Raw genomic sequence first — 20,266 nt, forward strand, 5'->3', positions numbered from 1 at the left:
GGATTTATTTATCACATTTAAATTACATATAAAGAGTTTGATTTGTCCCTTAATTCCAGAAGAAGCATTTGTTCCAACATTTTATTATTTTCCCGCAGGAAAAGGCTAAAAATCATGAACTTAACTAACATCCTGGTGGCAGACTTGTCAGCCAGAGAACCACTCGATCCTGGCTCAGCTCTGATTGGTAATCTGGACAAAGTTACAGTGCCAAAGTAAAAGTTCCCTCCTCCGCTCCCTTGTGGAGACACATTCCCAGATGTGAACAGTTTGTTCTGTGAAACAGACTGTTTCTTTACTGTGAGGACTACTTTCTAAGGTAAGTTATACTTTCAGAGCAATGTCCATTCTATTTAATATGTTTAGAAAGTGCCGACCTGTGTGCAGAAACATTCTTAAGTCTCCCCACGTTCCGGATCTTTTGTTGTGTTTTAATTGATTCAGCCTCAGCCAGGCAGTTTCAAAATGTAACAGATAACCAATGGATTTCACTCTACCTCATTCTGCTGTAACTTGTACTGCTCTCTATTCCTCATAGCCCTTTGCTTACCTGACGAAATTATATTATTAAGAAGTGATAAGTCGATATGAGATGAAATTAATTTCATTCAATTTGTATTTAAACATTATTAATGAAGTAACCATTAATAATTTAAGGTCATGCTATCTTTTTACTAATACTTGGAAACAACTCCAGTTTTCTCAAGCACCGGAGCCAGCCAGTGAGAGTGTCCGTCTTGTGAGTAATTTAACCCCTTACTTTAAACTGTTGGAATATGTGCAAAGGCTGGAAGAGCAGTCAGAATAAAGTGATTGGATTCTACACATAAATAAAATATTAGTGTATAGAAGTTTGTCTTTGGTCGCAGCATAGCACAGGGTTGTGTGGACACAGGTTACCTGCCCAATGTAACATTCAATGGAGATAAATATTGGGTGGGCATGTAACAGGAGATGCAACATTGCATATCTCCCACAACTACTCAAGCCAAATTAACTCTACAGATGTAAACCTTCTCCATCGGTAGGTCAGAAATAGGGATGTTGGTGAGGTGGTGGTATAGTGGTATTGTCACTGGATAATCCAGAGAGCCAGGGTAATGTTCTGGGGACCTGGATTCGAATCCCGCCATGGCAGATGGTGAAATTTTAATTCAATAAAAATCTGTAAATCAAAGTCAAATGATGACTATGGAACCATTGCTGATTGACATAAAATCCCATCTGGTTCACTAATGTCCTTCAGGGAAGGAAATCTGCCGTCCTTACCCGGTCTGGCCTACATGTGACTCCAGACCACACAGCAGTGTGATTGGCTCTTAACAACCCCTATTGCAGTGGCCTAGCAAGCCACTCAGTTCAAGGGCAATTAGGGATGGGCAACAGCGATACCCACATCCCAAGAATACTTTGTTTTAAAAATGTTCACTGATGACTGCAGTGTTCAGTTTCATTCACATTTCCTCAGGAACTGAAGCAATTTGTGTCCATATGCAGCAAGATCTGGACAATGTCCAGACTTAGGCTGACAAGTGGCAAGTAACATTCATGCCAAACAATTAAGTACCATGCAATGACTATTTCCAACAAGAGGAAATATAATAATCTTCTCTACATATTCAATGGCGTTATCATCTCTGAACCCCCACCATCTACATCCTGGTGTTCACTATTGGCCAGAAACTCAATTGGACCAGTCATGTAAATGCCATGGTTTCTGGACACTGGGAATTCTATTGTAAGTGGTTTGCTTCCTGACTCCCCAAAACCTGTCCACCACTCCAAGGCACAATTCAGGAGTGTGATGGAATACTCTCCATTACTTGGATGAGTGCAGCTCCAACAACACCCAAGATGCTCGACAATATCCAGGTCAGAGCAATGGCCTTGATCAACAACCCATCCACCACCTAAAACATTAATTTCCTCCACCTCCGGTTATCAGTGGCAGCAATGTGTACTGCAAACAAGGTGCACCGAAGCAATCCCCAAAACTCCTTCAATAGCACCTTCCAAATCTCTGTCACCTAAAAGGCACATGACAACAAAATAGGAGCATCACCACCTGCGAGTACCACTCCAAGTCACAAATCATCATGGCTTTGCCTTTCTTTGCCATTCCTTAATTGTCACTGGATCAAAATCCTGGAACTCCGACTAAGCAATATTAAGGGAGGATATTAACCATATGGACTGTAACAGTTCAGTAAGCAGGTTCACAACCACCTTCTCAAAGGCAATAAGGGACGTGCAACATCTCATGAAGGAATCTTGAAAAAAAAAAAATCAGTAAAAATGAAGAATCTCCTATTCCACAAGGTAAGAATTTAATAATAATGTTATTTTATTCAGGAAACATATTTCATAAAATTTTCATAGAATTTACAGAGCAGAAGGAGGCCATTCAGCCCATCGAGTCTGCACCAGCCCTTGGGAAAAGCACCCCACTCAAGCACACACCTCCTCCACCCCAACCCCTTAACCCACTAACCCCAATTTACCTTTTCTTTGGACACTAAGGGCAATTTATCATGGCCAATCCACCTAACCTGCACATCTTTGGACTGTGGGAGGAAACCGGAGCACCCGGAGGAAACACACACACACACACACACACACACACACACACAGGGATAATGTGCAGACTCCACACAGACAGTGACCCAAGCTGGGAATCGAACCTTGGACCCTGGAGCTGTGAAGCAACTGTGCTAGCCACTATGCTACCGTGCTGCCCTAAATATATTAATTTTCCACACCCTTTACAACTCCACAGAGATCTCTCTTCCAGCTACCTCATGGATTTCCAACACTTGTCATGGCAACACCCCTCCGCTCTCACCCCCACCCTCCCGCACTCCCCACAGTAGACAATTTTTCCCTCTTCATCATCAACCCGACCCGGCGGGACTTCTGCCGACACTCTTCCCATCTGTCTCTTTTCAGTATAAACTCAAGCTCAACCGGCGTGAGTGGGCACAGGCTGCCACAGTCATGCCCGTGCTGAGATGCCTACCATCCTATGGGGAGAGAGCCCTTGAGCTGGCAGGTGAGGAGCAGGACTGTACCTGTGCAGAGGGCAAGGTGGGGACACCAGACAAAAGTGAGAATCCTCAACACATCCAACAATGGTGCAAGTCTCGCCATGAGTTAACTTTCTTTCTTCAGTCATTCTCCGATGCCACTCCAGTGACCCCTCCCCACAGCACCCCCATCCATGGAAGGTTAACCCCCACCCCCCTCTCCAACATCAACACTCAGGCCTCTCATGTCTGCCAGACTTCTCTAGTGATGAGGATGCCAAGGGCTGAAAACATGTTGAGAGTCTGTCCACCTCGTATGTAGTGGAGAACAACACCAGGATCCTTTGCCTTGGAGGAGGCTGTAGCAGTTGAGATTTGTCATCCAATATCTTTGGGCCCCATTATAATCCCGTTCATTGGCAGAACACGATCAGCTCTCTGTCAGGCAGGGGTGAAACATATCACCGAGGTAGAGAGGAGCATCACTTGTCCTCACTGCAAGTCATCATCATTCTCCAGCATTGTCTGGCCAGTCATTCTAGTGCCCTGACCACAAATGGTGCGACCATCACGATGCAGGCACTACAGAAGTGAAGGGATGGCAGACCCCATGGTGAGAGAGGCCTTTACGTCCTAGCCCTGGTTGTACCCAAACCAAGAGTCAATGAGAATGTCCTTAGCCCTGCTCCCCATTTGGACGCTGGCCATTGCCCAAGGTCCTTCCTCTTCCAAGGTTATCCCTCGCTGCCCTTCTTGTCATCTCCCTCATCTGAAGAAATGTGGCATTTCTCCACCTCCTCCTGCTTCAGCTTATCTCCTCTCTGCAGTGCCAAGTTGTGCAGAGTGCAGCAGGCCACTATGATGCGGGCCCTCTGGGGGCTGTACTGGAGGTCTCCTTCCGACTGGAGCAGTCCAGTCGCTTGTTCGACCAGCGCATGCGTTGACATATCAGTCTCATTGTAGCGAGTTTCAGCGGGACTTGTGGCCTCCGCACTGGCATCATCAGCCACCTCCGGAGTGGATACCCTTTGACCCTGAGGAGCCATCCTTCCAGCCACTGTTCTCCCTCAAAGACAGATGGGATCTGCAAGCCTCCCAAAATGTAATTATCATGGATGCTCCCTGGGAAACGGGTACACACCTGTATGGTGCGTGTCGCATGGTCACAGATGATCTGGACATTGAAGGAGCGGTATCCCTTGTGATTCAGATGGTGCCCCATGCTGCCATGAAGACCACTGGGTCACGTGGGTGCAGTCGATGACAACTTGCATCTGGGTCAGGTCTGCTGTGCCGCAAAGCCCATGGCCTTGGCATCCTGGTTTAACTGGTCGCAGTCCAAATTGATGTACATGTGGATCCTCTCAAATAGTGCAACAGAGCCACCTGATACACTTGTGTGCGGCTGACTGCGAGATCCTGCACACGTCACCCGTGCAGCCCTGAAATGAGTCACTGGCATAGAAGTTCAGAGCCTCACGGACGTTCAAAACCACAGGCAATGGGTGACCTCCCAGTCCATGTGATGCCAACTCTTGCATCACCTGGCACAGGTAGTCCATCATCCCCTGGGACAGCCGCAATCTTCTCTGGCACTGAACCCCTGACACCTGGAAGCAGGAAGTTCAATGCCAGAATACCCATGGCCGGTGGTGTCTTTTCTGAAACTCTGTCACCTGTGGACCTGCTTCGGGATGAGCAATGGGCCCACCCTCCCCCTCCTCTGCAGGGCGCTGGTCCTGGCCACATGCAGTGGCATGTGAATGCTGCAGCAATTGGTCAATCACAATCAAAAGAATTGCCAGCTCGACTGGTTCCACGATTCTCCAGAATCATAAACAGAAAGGAAGAGAATAGCTTAGTGAACAATGCAGATTCCTGACTGTGCCCTGACCCTCAGCCCCCAAAATGGCCGTACCGAAACCCAATCCCCCACCCCCGGGCCCGAGCTGACCCTATCTGGGTCCTCTGCATCCTCGCCAGTGATTCCACTCTGTTGAACTCATGGTAGATGATGATGACCTAAGCGCTCACCTCCGTATCCCCTTCAGAGGTGAGGTTGCTAGGTTCTTGTTTTTATAGAGCTGTTGTAAACCGCATTGACCTGACGTTAAGCTGATGACCGATGAATATTCAGTGAGTGGGGTAGTCCTGGAGGGGAAGCTCATTGACGGAATTATAATGTATTATACTCTTGGCCTTCCACGCCAGCAATGTCATCACCCCGCTAACAAGGGCCTTAGAAAATCAGAAATCGCAATCTCGCCGGAGGGAATTGTGTTTTCCAATTCTCGCCGAATTCACTGCCCGCGTCGCTGTTCTCAGTGATGGCTAATGCGGGCTCAAAGTCACCCCAGTGTTTCAGGGCGATGATCAGAACTGGAAACTGTTGGAGCTGCAACAGGTTATAAACAAGCGCAGAGGGTGGAATTTTCCCACTTTTCGAGTGTCAGACTCTGACTGAAACCCAATGAGTAGCTCTTCAGCTGCACAGCCCAGTGTTTAGAGCAGATTTTGAGCCTCACTGAAAACAATTTCAGAGAGAGTGTTTTATGTTACCACTATGGCGGGGCGGGACCTCAGAGAGCCAACGGGGCCAGCTCCACAGAGATCCGGGTCCCCTATAAGAATGGTGTTCCAATCAGCACAGAAAATAAACCCACCCCAGTCCCCCCCTTCCTCCCATACAAACATGGGGACACTCCCCTCCCCCACAGCATCAGGAGCTCTCACCCCCTCGCTCCCCCCCCTCCCCCCCCCCAACCACAAGCATCAGCATTGGGTCTCCCCCCTCAACAAACAAAACCCAGAACCCTGCCCCCATTGGGGCTCTCCAGGAGATCCGGCCTGGCCCTATTAACCTGGTACTGCAAAACTGTGCCAGGGGCAGGCATGTCCCTCTCCCCCCATGGTCTATACTTACCTGTCCCCCCGGGGAAATTCCACTCACCTGATTCATGTTTTTCCAAACCTGTTGTACAGCCACACTAAACGAGTTCTGAATCCTCAGTGGCTGGGCTGGGGTTGAGTGGGGTGGTCGGGGGGGGGGGGGGGGGGGGGGGGGGTCGGTCGGGGGGGGGGGGGGGGGGTCATGTGGCGACGGGCATGGAAAATTGGGAAACAAGACTTTGCAGGCGGGAATATCACATCCCGATTCTCTGGAGATTTTTGCACCCGTATCGCTGTTTTTGCTGATGGGATAAAATAGGGTGGCAATGGGTCAAGTAAAATTTTTAAAAATATGTTTAGCAGAGGTGTAAATCAGAATAGAACCATTACCAACAGTTGTTGTCTGAGGAAGTCGGGGCAAAATTTTTGATCTGAAATTGTTGAACTCAGTGTTGAGCTCAGAAGGTTGTACAGTACCTAATTGAAAGATGAGTTTCCATTGAGCTACATTGGAACAGTGTAGGAGGCCGAGGACAGGGAGGTCAGAGTGGGAATGGGGCTGAGAATAGTGCTGGAGGTTGAGAACAGTGTTGGAGGCTGAGGATAGTGCAGGAGGCTGAGGATAGTGTAGGAGTCCGAGGGCAGAGAGGTCAGAGTGGGAGTGGGTCTGAGAATAGTGCTGGAGGCTGAGAATAGTGCAGCAGGCTGAGGACTGGTGTAGGAGGCCAAGGACAGAGTGGTCAGAGTGGGAGTGGGGCTGAGAATAGTGCTGGAGGCTGAGAATAGTGCAGCAGGCTGAGGACTGGTGTAGGAGGCCAAGGACAGAGTGGTCAGTGAGGGAGTGGGGCTGAGAATAGTGCCTGAGGCAGAGAAACAGTGTAGGAGGCCAAGGACAGAGTGGTCAGAGAGGGAGTGGGGCTGAGAATAGTGCCTGAAGCAGAGAAACAGTGTAGGAGGCCGAGGACAGAGTGGTAAGAGTGGGAGTGGGACTGAGAATAGTGGAAAAGGCTGAGGATTGGTGTAGAAGGCCGTGGACAAAGAGGTCAGAGTGGGAGTGGGGCCGAGGATTCGAATTGTTGTCCTTCATGTAAAGGTATTGTAGGAAATGGATGGGTTATTGGGGTTGATTGAAAAGCAGACCAGGTTGTTGTGGATGGAATGTGCGCTCCAATCATTCAATACACTATTTAAAATTCTAGTTCTGTCTTTTCTTTCTTTGCATTGTCTCTGCGTTCTCTCTGGTTGAAATGGTGCTGTGATAGGAGTTGATTATGAAGGAATAGAGTTGTACTAAAGTTTGTCCCGTGGCTTATCTACAGCCATGTCCAAAACTGGCTCAGTTCTTAATTTTGTCAATAATTTCAGGAACAAATTAGTAAAAGGAAATGAAACAGACACTATGGACATGATTTACCATCCTCGTTGCAGCTGACTTGCTGACGTGAGAAGGCCATTGAATTTCGCGAGAGGCCTTGAACAGAATTTCGTGAGAGGTCACGAATTGGATCTCTCCCTCACTGAGTGAGATCCAGATTAGCATATTTAAGTGAGCCACTAGGCTCATTGAATTTGTCTGCGCTGGATTCTTCTGGCGCCTTGGAAACCTCATCAGGGTGTCGATTAGCACTGGTCCAAACAAACGTGGACCAGGCGTAATGGCACCTGGGGAGGTTTACCAGGCCATTAGAGCCCCCCCGGGTGGTGGTACTCTGGGTAGAGTGTTACCCTTACACTCCCGCTGGCACCTGGGCACCTTGGTACTGCCAACCTGGCACATTGGCACTGCCATCTGGGCACCCTGGCACTGTCACCCCTGCATTGCCAGTGTGTCCGGGTCTCACTGGCAGACTGGCAGGGCACTGCCAAGGTACCAGGTTGGCAGTATCAAGGTGCCCGGATGCCAGCTTGCCATGCCAGGGTGTCTTGCCCATAAGAGGTGGGATGAGAATGGGACTCAAGGGCCCTGTAAGAGTAAAGTTTGGCGCAGTGGTGGGAGGTGCGGTTCCAGGGGCCGCGGTTGGTTACTGAGAGGGGGGGAGCGGGTTGAAAGATCAGGGCGGCCTTTAAAAATGGCGACCTGATCCGCGAATGCTCTTCCAGAACTGGCGAGCTCAGCTCGTCAGTGCAGGAAATGATGTAAGTGCAGCCTCGACGGGGTGCTGCAGGCGTCGAGAAACAATCCATTAAACCCGCCCAAAACGGTGTCCTGCTGAATCACACCTCATATAAACTAAACTTTCTTGATTATTTATTTGGGGATTTCCGGAGTGCTGAAAGCGACAGTCAGATAGTGGATTCTGTTTTTGAATGGGTTTGGTCATTTCATTGGTTGGACTTGGGGAAGTCCTGGAACTTTAAGGAGCAGGAAAATGGTGCACGACTGAATGATTTATAAAAAGGCTTCATGTTAAATTATATAATCATGGCAAAATAATATCTATAAATATCCTTGTTGGTTGTTTTACTGCGGCTGTCCCCTAGCTCTCTATCCCTAAGACAGAAAAAGTTCAGGAGAACACTTGGGCCATAAGTTTTGCTCATGTACTTAGATACAGAAAAAAATATAGAATATTTCAGTAATACGTGCAGTGAAACATCAGGAACATTAACAGGAAACTATTGAAAGAACACTATTAGACTGATTCAAATTTTTACAAGTCGTCAGCTGTGCATACCTGATGTAAGTTCCCCGCTATATTATGAGCTAAACCCCCAGATTTTCTTTTATGAAGGGGTTAATATTGGATGAATGGCAATCCTAGAGACATGATATGTCTTCATCAACCAACTAGCAGGAGATTCTCTCCAGTGAATGGACGAGCGTATTATCCTGTTCATTAGTAAATTGATTAAATGATTGAGCTAAAGTTGCTCGGGGCATCAGAGAGACATTCCCAAAGGTTGTTGTTGCATTGCCTGCTACAGACCTCTGCTTCCGTCCAGCGTGGGTGGCCCTGTCCTAAATCTCAGGAGTGGGATCATTGAATTATTGGAGGTGGGTGTCCACACCTACACCGCTGCCGCAACACAGCCTCAGGCCAGTTCCCTTGTCACTCCGAGTTGAGGATTGAGGATCTCAGATTGTAGTATGGAGAGCACATGGCCCACTCTACAGGTGTGGTGCAGCAGAACTCTAAAAGTATTTTTAAAAGTAAACAATGTTTATTCTATGAACTCAGTTAACCTTTTTAAAACATACACTGAACATCTTAGCAATCATCAATTCAAATACAACCCCCAAAGAATACAATACTGCAAGTAATCCTTAAACTTTCCTTTTAATACCCATAAGACAAAACAAACCCTTTTAAAAGAAGCACATCAGGTTTAAATTCTGTACTGAGAGCAGTTATCACTCTGAATTCACCAAATGATCTAGAGATAGTCTTTAGATTGCAGAGAGATCAAAATTACACCTTCTTTGACTGGCTGTAGCTCCAACTTAAAACGAAACTGAAAAACACAGACACACCCAAGCTTTTCCTCAAAGCGAAACTAAAAAGCAGAGGCAGAGCTCAGCTCCACCCACACTCTGACATCACTGCAGCCACTTGAGCAGACAAAAATTTCTTAAAGTGACATTCACTACAGATATTTTTATGAACACCCATTTCTTAAAGGTACTCTCACATGACAAGAAGGATTGATCAGACTCGAAATATTCACTGTTTCTCTCTCCACAGATGCTGCCAGACCTGCTGAGTTTATCCAGCATTTTCCGTTTTTATTTCAAATTTCCAGCATCTGCAGTGTTTTGCATTTATTAAATAGCGGCTGATATTTTCAAATCTTCCCCACTGTTGGTTCAGTCCCAATGGTTAGAGCTGTAAGTCCTGGCATCAGTTGTTTCTCTACTCCACAGACATTGGCCCCATTGGCTATATCAGGAAGATATCCATTGTGATTCCCAGGATAATTCAGAACCATCCCCTCCATCTAGCCACCCCCGAGACTTCCTGCTGGGATTATGGGGATAGAAGAAGTGCCACCCCAGATAGGAACTCCTGCTTAACTTTTAATTGGATAGAAATCTGGTGGACCCAAGACCTGTGCCGAATTCTGAGCTTCACCCCCATGACTCCGGCAGAGTTGCATGCAATTTTGGGATGGGAATTCTCAGCCTCTCATGCATACGCTGCTGATTTATTTCAGGAAGTACTTCTTCTGCTACAATACGATGCATAATCAGGTGAGGCAGTCAATATGGGTGCACCGTCTGTTTATAGCTCTGTGAAGAATGATGAATATTAACACTTGGCAGTGTCACATTACTGTTCATGCCTACTTGTTCTGTACAGACACAATGATGCGTGTGGGGCTGGTGCTGTTTGTTCTGATAACACGGGCTGCTGCAGGTACAAGTGTATGCCGAGCACCAAATGGCCAGGACGGATTGCCTGGTGCATCAGGAGCAGCAGGAAGAGATGGGAGACGTGGAGACAATGGTGACACAGGCGACCAAGGTAACACATGATAGTTTGGGTATCACGGACCTCTAAGTCCACGGCCCTGATAAATTAATAAAAGGTTTAATGAATAGAACCGGATGAGGAAAAGAATATAAATCCAGGTCCATGAACATAAATGACGTAACATTGCCTAACTGAGGAAATGTGGAAGATATTGTCTGAACTAGCATTGTCCCTGCAATGGGGTAGGAGGGAACATGACATATATTCAACAGGAGTCCTTCCAGGGGCTGAGGGCAAAATGATCAGGAGCAAGAGACAGCCGCGCAACGCCATGACCCTGCCCCAGCATTCAATAAAATCATAGCGAATGTCACGGACAGAGTTTTTAAAAATTAATTTACGGGATGTGGCCGTCGCCATTTAGGCCAGCATTTATTGCCCATCCTGGTTGTCCTTTAGAAGGTGGTGGTGAGTTGCCTTCTTGAACCGCTGCAGTCCCTGAGGTGTAGGTACACCCACTGTGCTATCAGGGAGGGAGTTCCAAGGTTTTGACCCAGCGACATTGAAGGAACGGCCGATATATTTCCAAGTCAGGATGGTGAGTGATTTGGAGGAGAACCTCCGGGTGGCGACCTGCCCTTGCCCTTCTAAAGAGTAGTGGTCGTGGGTTTGGAAGCTGCTGCCTAAGGAACCTTGGCGAGTTTCTGCAGTGAATCTTGTAGATGGCACACACGGCTGTCACTGTTCGTCGGTGTGAAGGGATTGAATGTTTGTGGAAGGGGGAGCAATCAAGCGGGCTGCTTTGTCCTGGATGGTGTCGAACTTCTTGAGTGCTGTTGGAGCTGCAGTCATCCAGGGAAGCGGGGTGTATTCCACTCCTGATTTGTGCCTTGTAGGTGGTGGAAAGGCTTTGGGGGTGAGGAGGTGAGTTACTCGCCTTAGGACTCCTAGCTTTTGACCGGCTCTGGTAGCCACAATATTAATATGGCTAGTCCAATTGGATTTTGTTGTGGGGGATTCAGTGAAGGTAATGCCATTGAAAGTCAAAGGCAGTGGTTCGATCCTCTCTAGTATGTGATGGTCTTTGCCTGCCACTTATGTGGCGTAAATGTAACTTACCACTTGTCAGCCCAAGCCTGGATCTGTCCAGGTCTTGCTGCATTTGCACATGGACTGCTTCATTATCTAGGAGTCGCAAATGGTGTTGAACATTGTGCAGTCATCTACGAACACGCCCACTTCTGACCTTTTGATGGAAGGGAGATCATTGATGAAGCAGCTTAAGATGGTTGGGCCTAAGACACTACCCTGAGGAACTCCTGCAGTGTTGTCCTCGAGCTGAGATGATTGACCTCCAACCACCACAATCATCTTCCTTTGTGCCAGGTATGACTCCAACCAGCAAAGATTTTTCCCACTGATTCGCATTGCCTCCAGTTCTTTGATGCCATACTCGGTCAAATGCTGCCTTGATGTCAAGGGCAGTCACTCACACCTCACCTCTGGCATTCAGCTCTTTTGTCCATGTTTGAACCAAAGCTGGAATGAGATCAGGAGTTGAGTGACCCTGGCGGAACTCAAACTGAAAGTCTGTGAGCAGGTTATTGCTGAGTAAGTGCTACTTGATAGCACTGTTGATGACTCCTTCCATCACTTTGGATGATGGATAGTAGACTGAGAGGTTGGTAATTGGCTGGGTTGGATTTGTCCTGTTTCTTGTGAAACAGGACACACATGGGCAATTTTCCAGATTGCCGGGTCGATGCCAGTGTTGTACCTGTACTGGAACAGCTTGGTTAGAGGTGCAGCAGGTTCTAGAGCGTGGGTCTTCAGTACCATTGCCAGAATATTGTCAGGGCCCATAGCCTTTGCAGTATCCAGTCCTTCAGCTGTTTCTTGATATCGTGTGGAGTGAATCGTATTGGCTGAAGACTGACATCTGTGATGCTGGGGATCTCCGGAGGAGACTGACATGGATCATCCATTCAGCACTCCTGGCTGAAGAGTATTGTGAACACTTCAGCCTTGTGTCTTGCTCAGACATGCTAGTTTCCTCCATGATTGAGGATGGGGATATTTGTAAAGCCCCCTCCTCCAGTGAGTTGTTTAATTGTCCACCACCATTCACGGCTGGATGTGGCAGGACTGCAAAACCAGGGTTGATATACTGGCTTCGTAGTAATGGTAGAATGGGGGAAATGCCAGGTCATGAGGTTGCAGATTGTGGTTGAGTACAATTGTGCTGCTACTGAAGGCCCACAGGGCCTCATGAATGCCTTGTCTTGAGCTGTTAAATCTGTTTGAAGTCTATCTCATTCCGCACAGTGGTAATGCCACACAACACGATGGAGCGTGTCCTCAATGTGAAGCCAAGACTTCATCTCCACAAGGACTGTGCGGTGGTTGGGTCGACCAATACTGTCATGGTCAGGTGCCCCCAGACAGATATTCAACACTATTCCTTCTGAAGCAGGCTCTTCCATACTCTAAGTCTCTATTTTGCTGAAAGTAAATAATTCCTGATTCCAAACACCACCGGTGGAATTCTCTGCTTCAGAAACTAAGTGTTGATGCTGGGACTAAATCTGACGACTTCTACAACAGCAAAATTGGGGCCTTTCCCAGAGCAATTCATCAACCGTTAATGGGCACCACTTGGAACACGGCTGATTCCAATGAAAAATGGTGTCTGATTCGCTGGAGTCAGGATTGATACTCGAGAGGCTGACCAGCTGCAGCCGCTTATACAGATTCCACTCTCCACACACACCATCCCAGCCAATGAGATGGCAGCAAGCAAAGCGGCCCTGCACTTCACCAATGTTAGACCCTACTGGACTCAGTGGAGGAGTACCCTGGGGTGGGAAGGCCGTTGCCACCCGCCGCCATGCACCGCATCTGGGCGCAGGTGGCACCATGGGCAACACAGCCAGGACCGGCCAGCAGTGCCGTAACAAACTGCACATCCTCCTCAGGGTGGCCAGGGTGAGTAGGCAGCATTGTGCCCCTGGCACCAACCCCCGATCCTCACCTTAGTAACTTCCTACCCGCCTACTCGGAGGGCAACCAAACCCCCACCCTGCACCCATACCGGCCACCATGGCAACGAAGGCCACTAGCTGCCCACCCCCTGTGTCTGACTGTCTAACACTGTGCGTTTTCTGTATCTCCACCCCCTCCCCTGAGGAGAAGTCAGCCCACAACCTCCATGACAGGGAGAAAATGGGACCTGTGGCACCTCACCACAGCCGAGCAACGGGCACTGAAACTGATTGGTGGAACGGGGAGAGGGCAGTCACTGAAGCGGAGGTCGGTATCGGGCGAGCAAGAGAGACCCTGCTGAGTTGCGGTTTCCCATGGCATGTATGTCACCACCCCCAACCGCACACCCACCACCACCCGTCCAACCCCCCTACACACCACCCCCATACCACTGTTTGGCCGGGGCAGGGGCTGTTGGGATATGGGGGTGGGATGGGTTGTCCATGCCCCTGGCCAGTCCTCCTAGTCGGTGAACCTGGAGGCGATCAGAGTGTCCCGTGCGCGTTGGCCCGAGCGCACACATTCTGCGACCTCCCATGCGTGCCCGGGCCCCATGTCCTGCCCATCCTCGCCCTCCCCTGCATCCTTCTCATCGGATGAGGCCTGGCGTTCCTCCTCCTCCTCCATCATGTCGCTCTGCAGGTGCACAATGTGGCGGATGCAGCAGGTCGCCACGATGTGGGAGACTCTCCCAAGCTTCCAGAGCGTCCAGGCACCGGAAACGCATCATCAGGGTGCCGAAGTACCGCTCGATCACCCGGCATGGGCATTATTGTAGCAGGTGTCTGTGTTGGTCTATGGCCTCCGAATAGGCATCATCATCCACGGCTGCAGCAGATAACCCCTGTCGCCCAGAGCCAACCACCCGGCCAGTGGGGGCACCTCAAAGAGATCAGGAACCGTCTTGTGTGCCAGGATGAAGGTGTCTTGCACACTGCCCGGGTATTGGGCGCAGGCATGCATGATGTACATCTCATGGTCACCCACCTGCTGCATGTTCGTTGAGTGGAACCCCTTTTGGTTTGTGAAGATCAGTCTATCATGGGCCGTTGCTCATAGGGCAACATTAATCATGCTGTGAACCCAGGGCATCTCAACGATGACACCGAACCCCACTGCCCAGACATTCTGGTGGGCTCGGTCCACATTGTATTTGATATATTGTGCCGACTAGTCATATAGGGCCTCCGTGATGATGTGGATGCACCTGTGCACCGAAGTCTGTGAGATTCCGGGCATGTCCCCACACGGCGTTGGAAAGACCCATGGTGTAAATGTTCAGGACGATTGTCACCTTGATGGCCACCAGGTGCGGGTGTCCTCCAAAATACCTTAGCAGTGCCAGGTGTGCCATGACCTGGCAGATATGTCACTCTGTCCCCTGCTCAGTCTTCAACAGAATGCCCTGTCCGGCAGGTCCTCGAATGACAGCTGCTGTCGGTACACACAGGGCTTCATGTGGTGCCTCCTTCCCAACTCCTCCACCTCGGCCTGTTGGGGACCGGCTCCCCATCCTCAGCGGCTGCCTCATGTTCCTCTGGGGCAGGCTCCGCTGCTGCAGCTTCCTCTTCCTCGAGCAGCTCCCGCTCGTACAACCTTAGTGCATTCCCCAGGGCTGCGGCGACTAGGATGAACGCCACCATTGCTGGTTGAATTCGAAGTCCAATGTCTGCAGGGGATGAAATCATAGAATTTACAGTGCAGAAGGAGGTCATTCGGCCCATCAAGTCTGCACCGGCTCTTGGAAAGAGCACCCTACTTAAGCTCATGCCTCCACCCTATCCCTGTAACCCAGTAACCGCACCTCACCTTTTTTGGACAGTAAGGGCAGTTTATCATGGCCAATCCACCTAACCTACACATCTTTGGATTGTGGGAGGAAACCGGAGCATCCGGAGGAAACCCACGCAGACACGGGGAGAACGTGCAGACTCCGCACAGACAGTGACCCAAACCGGGAATCGAACCTGGGAACCTGGAGCTGTGAAGCAACTGTGCTAACCACTATGCTACCGTGCTGCCCTGGCAGATATGTTAGCATAGTGTGTATCCCCGTGCCCAACCAGGTCCACTGGGCGGCACGGTTGCCCCGGTCTGCACTACAGACCCTGCCCCCGCATTCCCCTCCCTCCCCTCCGCCCCCCCAATCCCGGCCATTCCCCTGGCACTCTGCCCTTCGCACCACTGGCCCCGTCGGTGCACGGCACTGCAGTGGCCTGGGGCCCTGCCGCTCGTCCCTGCTGCCAGGGATATCGGTGGCTGGCCTACCTATGCAGGCGGTATGCTCCATGGCCCCCATCCGGTTCGCTCCTGCAGGGGCTACGCGAACGTTGCCCTGGGGGCGGAGGAGAGTTGGTGGGAGGGTGTGGCATGGAGTAGTGGAGAGGAGGGTGAGAGCCGGGGTGCGGGGGCTGGGGTGCAGGGTTGGAATGTGGGGGTGGTGGGGTGGGGCACCAATATTGACTGTACAACCAGGGGCCACGGTGGGCGATCAGTGGAGTGCACAGCAAGATGGCTACCTTGCAGTGTCCGACAATGGCGGTCGGTGCCTGGACACTGCGGTCCCATGGGGCGTCACCACGCCCCCAAGGCTCATTCCCTATTCACCCCTCGCTGCCTCCTCCCATTAACTCTCAAATAAACCTGCATTTCTTCCTAAATAGTTCGCTGTTAGGAACCATCTTAGCACATCTAAATACTGATATATACCATTCAGAATGTCTCAATTTTAATGGGAGAAAACAATGAACAGAGGCATTTATGAGTCATTCTCACTCATCTCTCCTTCTTCTTCACAGGCATGCACACTGGTACCTTTGGAGACACAGAAATGAAAGGACAGCGAGGGAATCCAGGACAGTCGGGGAAACCTGGCCTCAGAGGATATGTTGGTCCAACAGGGCCAAGAGGTCAAGATGGGCTACCTGGACTAACAGGACAAAAGGGCCATTCAGGGCAAGGGGGTGGTCTCCAGGGAACGGACAGACCAGCTTTCTCGGTTGTCAAAGTCACCAGTAATGACCCTGTCCCTGGAAACCCAGTGACGTTTGACAAGGCTATCACCAATGAGGGAAATTGCTTTAATGTTCAAAACGGAAAATTTGTCGCTTGCAAAGCTGGTTGGTATTACTTTACATACAACATGGTGTCAGAAGGGAAACTGTGTATAAACATAATGAAAAACAACAAGAAAGAAGCTGGATTCTGTGACACTCTTGGTAGCAAACATTCCTGGCAAAAATATCAGATGAATTCAGGTGGGACAGTACTGCGGCTGCGTAAAAATGATGCGGTGTGGCTTCAAACCACACAGGGACACAGCATGGTTTTTGGCTCAGATGACCTCAACAGTGTCTTTTCTGGGTTCCTTCTGTTTCCAGCTGAATAATGTTCTGATCAGAGATCCAAGAACCTTCAGTTTATATGATCCAGTTAGTGGGGGATGTGTTCATTCACCAGTAATTACCACCCTGCCCCTTCCTCCTCTCTAATCCCTTGGGTTTCACATTGTCCATTTATAAAAAAACATGAGAAAGCGTCAGACTAGTTAAAAACAAAAATATTATCCATCAGGTTGATCCCCCTCAATCCCTCTCTCCCTCGAATATCCATCCTTTCCCACGCTTTCTTCTCCATTATTTCCCAAAGTTCTTTAATTCCAGCCTATTGATGTTCGTTACACATTGGCACTGGGCATTGACACACCCCAGTACAAACTTGCTGCTTGTTTCAATCTCACAGCTGATATCTAATCATTGGGCCAACTCTAATCTCCCAGTTACCTGACCAGGTTCATCTTGTTAAGCAGGACTATTTTGGGAGAAAGGAAGGAGAATGCAGTGAAGAACCTGGGTGTACTTATTTTATTCAGCAAACAATGACATTCGCTCAAAAAACTGTCAACTAAAACAAATAAAATATGCCAGCCAATGAGCGAGTGCCAGCCTGGCTAGTATGATAGAACACTCGCGTCTGAGTCACCAAATTGCAACCTCCAGTCTCATCTTTGGAATGAAATCTTAAACTGAGGCCCCATTTTCCTCACCCCCCCCCCCCCCCCATATTCATGGGAATATTTGAAGAAGAGCCAAGGAATTCTCCTTGGGGCCCAAACCAAAATTTATCCCTCAGTCAACATCACAAAATCAGATGACTCCATTGCCTGTTTGTTGGATCTTGCTGTGCACAAATTGGCTGCCATGTTTCCCACATTGCAACAGTGACTACACTTCAAAACTTGTTGCTTATTAAGTGATTGGGATGTCATAAAGCCATGAATATATATACAAATGTATGGTTTATTTTCCGTGTAGTTCATTGGAAAGTGCAGCTGGAGAAAAGCAGGTACAGCAATTTTTCAACGAACGATTTAAGCAGAATTTAGAGGAATTTCCAGCTTGTTCTGTATATTCATTGCTAATCACTGCTGTTATTATGGATTGTTACCTTGTTACTCACAATGGCCTATAGGCAGTTATCCTCATCATCACCTTCAATTCACTGAGGCTCTGATCCCCCTCCCCTCGGGGCCCCAACCCCTTCTCCCTCCGAGACTCTGTACCAATCTCTCACCGAGACCCCATTCCTCTCTCCTCCAAGTCAGAGAGACCCTGTTCCCCTCTCCCCCAGTCACAGAGACTCTAGGCTGGATTCTCTGATTCTGAGGTTATGACGGTGGCGTTTTACAACAGAAAAAATGCCGTAAAATGGCCACCGATCCTCCGTTTGGCTGGGGGCTAGCATGCCGGCAGAGTAGAGCACCTGGCTCTAGCTGCCGATATGGCCCGGAGAATTGACGGGTCCGTGGCCACGCATGCGCATGGCGGTGGACTGCAGCGGCCTCGCCGTGCTACATGGCGGTGACCTCTCACGGAGTCAGCCCACAAAACAGTGCCCCCTCTTTGGTCGGCTCGTGCGCCCCGGACCACCCCCCAACAGTTCCCCCAGCCCCTGATAAAGTCCCTCCTGCCTGTGGATTGACCTCCCCCCGACTGTGGCGGCGCTTGATTAAGTCCGCAGCCGCCACGCCGAGTTCCCGATAGAATGGACCACACGCAACCAACGCCGTCGGGAACTCCGCCGGTTGGGGCGGAGTATCAGAGGGTGGGCCTCAGGCAATATTCTGAGGCCGTTGATACATTGGGCGGCGTACTCGGAGGGAGAGCAGGCCACTTCGGAGGGAGCGGGCCATCGCGGGAACGGTGCCGTCTTCGATTTGGTCAGCACTGTGTTTCTCCGGTCGACCGCCAAACGCGATTTCGGCGACCAGAGAATCCAACCCTTTGTTCCCCTCTACCCAGTCACAGAGACCCCTTTGCCCTCTGCCACAGTCATAGAGATCCCATTGTTCCCCTCTCTCCAGTCACAGAGACCCCATTGGCCTCTGCCCCAGTCACAGAGACCCCATTGTCCTCTGCCCCAGTCACAGAGACCCCATTGTCCTCTGCCCCAGTCACAGAGACCCCATTGACCTCTGCCCCAGTCACAGAGACCCCATTCTCCTCTGCCCCAGTCACAGAGACCCCATTGACCTCTGCCCCAGTCACAGAGACCCCATTCTCCTCTGCCCCAGTCACAGAGACCCCATTGACCTCTGCCCCAGTCACAGAGACCCCATTGTCCTCTGCCCCAGTCACAGAGACCCCATTGACCTCTGCCCCAGTCACAGAGACCCCATTGTTCCCCTCTCTCCAGTCACAGAGACCTCATTGCCCTCTGCCCCAGTCACAGAGACCCCATTGTTCCCCTCTCTCCAGTCACTGAGACCCCATTATCCTCTGCCCCAGTCACAGAGCCCCATTCCCCTCTCCCCCATTAACAATATTCTTCTCCTTCCTCCCCCCTCCTCCTTCAGGGAAACATTACTTAGTAATTCACAAACCATCATTCACATTGTTTATCCTATTTCTTTTTTGATCCCCAATCTACACGCAGGTCAAAACGCTGGTAAACTCTCCTCATTGTGGTCTCAACTTTCTAATAAATAACAAAAACATATTTTAGTATGCAAGTGTTTCAGAAAACAGAATCATCAATGTAAGGAAACACACTTTGATTTCACTCTATCCCCCAAGCTGTAAATTTCTAGATCAATGTTTCAAAGAGGTTGCAGAGCCAGAATCACAAATTGTAGTATATGCGGATACGATGGGCCAAGTTGCCTCCTCCTGTTCTGTAACAATTCTGTGTTCTATATGTTTGTATTTTCCATGAGCAATCTGTGTTTATGATACTTGCTGTAAATCGACTGATATAACCATTCATTAACATTTCCTAATCATTCTCCAAAATGCTAAATTGCTGGACTAACCCTTCACTGTTTAGAAAACAATCACCCAAACTTCTTGTGTTTGGAAATTTCTGTTCCGAACATTGTGCTATGTTTGTATAACATGTTTTATTCTCAACTTTAATGGAAGCAGAAAGCCATTGAAATAAATGCCCCATCAAATAGCAGCCAGAGACCTCCTTCCATTACAAAGACCAAACACAAATCCTCGCTTTATGTCTTTACTTTAAAACGTCAAATATATATCACTGCTGCAAGCAATAAGGATTAGCAGTACAAGGATTAATTGAGCCAGAAACAATTAGATCAGATTTACTCTCCACCCAGATAAAAACATTTATTATTTTCACAGACCCTGGAGAAACAACGCAGCAATAGGAATATACAAACCCAGGAATATACAGACCCAAAAATATGTCGAGCCAGGAATATGTAGACCCAGAAATATGTAAGTTGGAATTCTCCGGTTGCGCCCGCCTGGTTACCGGAGAATTTCACTCAAAATCAATGGACTTTTCCATTGTCCGCACCTCACCCGTGGAGATCTTTCTGCGGGCAGGGTGGAAGAATCCAGCCCGTAAAGCCATGAATATGCAGACCCAGGAATATGG

At 49.3% G+C, this 20,266-nt stretch overlaps 1 protein-coding gene across 2 annotated transcripts; it reads left to right on the plus strand.

The window, feature by feature from the left end:
- Nucleotides 1–212: 212 nt before the first annotated feature.
- Nucleotides 213–19,822, plus strand: LOC140392854 (complement C1q subcomponent subunit A-like). 2 transcript variants are annotated; one of them, XM_072478594.1, is made up of 4 exons: nt 266–319; nt 658–739; nt 10,211–10,375; nt 16,165–19,822. In XM_072478594.1, exons 3-4 carry the CDS (start codon nt 10,216–10,218, stop codon nt 16,752–16,754), a joined length of 750 nt encoding a protein of 249 aa, XP_072334695.1. In that variant the 5' UTR covers nt 266–319; nt 658–739; nt 10,211–10,215; the 3' UTR covers nt 16,755–19,822. The 2 variants fall into 2 exon arrangements, with proteins under 2 accessions (XP_072334694.1, XP_072334695.1); XM_072478593.1 differs by lacking the exon at nt 658–739 and having other exon boundaries at nt 213–319.
- Nucleotides 19,823–20,266: the final 444 nt, after the last annotated feature.

This window comes from Scyliorhinus torazame, chromosome 16 (genome assembly GCF_047496885.1).
Source record: "Scyliorhinus torazame isolate Kashiwa2021f chromosome 16, sScyTor2.1, whole genome shotgun sequence".
In the NCBI taxonomy this organism is placed as follows: Eukaryota; Metazoa; Chordata; class Chondrichthyes; order Carcharhiniformes; family Scyliorhinidae; genus Scyliorhinus; species Scyliorhinus torazame.

What these genes read in the sequence shown, in the direction of transcription:
- LOC140392854 (XM_072478593.1), top strand. Translation starts at nt 10,216, where the DNA reads ATGATGCGTGTGGGGCTGGTGCTGTTTGTTCTGATAACACGGGCTGCT. An exon ending in TGGTGACACAGGCGACCAAG is followed by an intron (nt 10,376 to 16,164) that starts GTAACACATGAT and finishes TCTTCTTCACAG; the next exon opens with GCATGCACACTGGTACCTTT.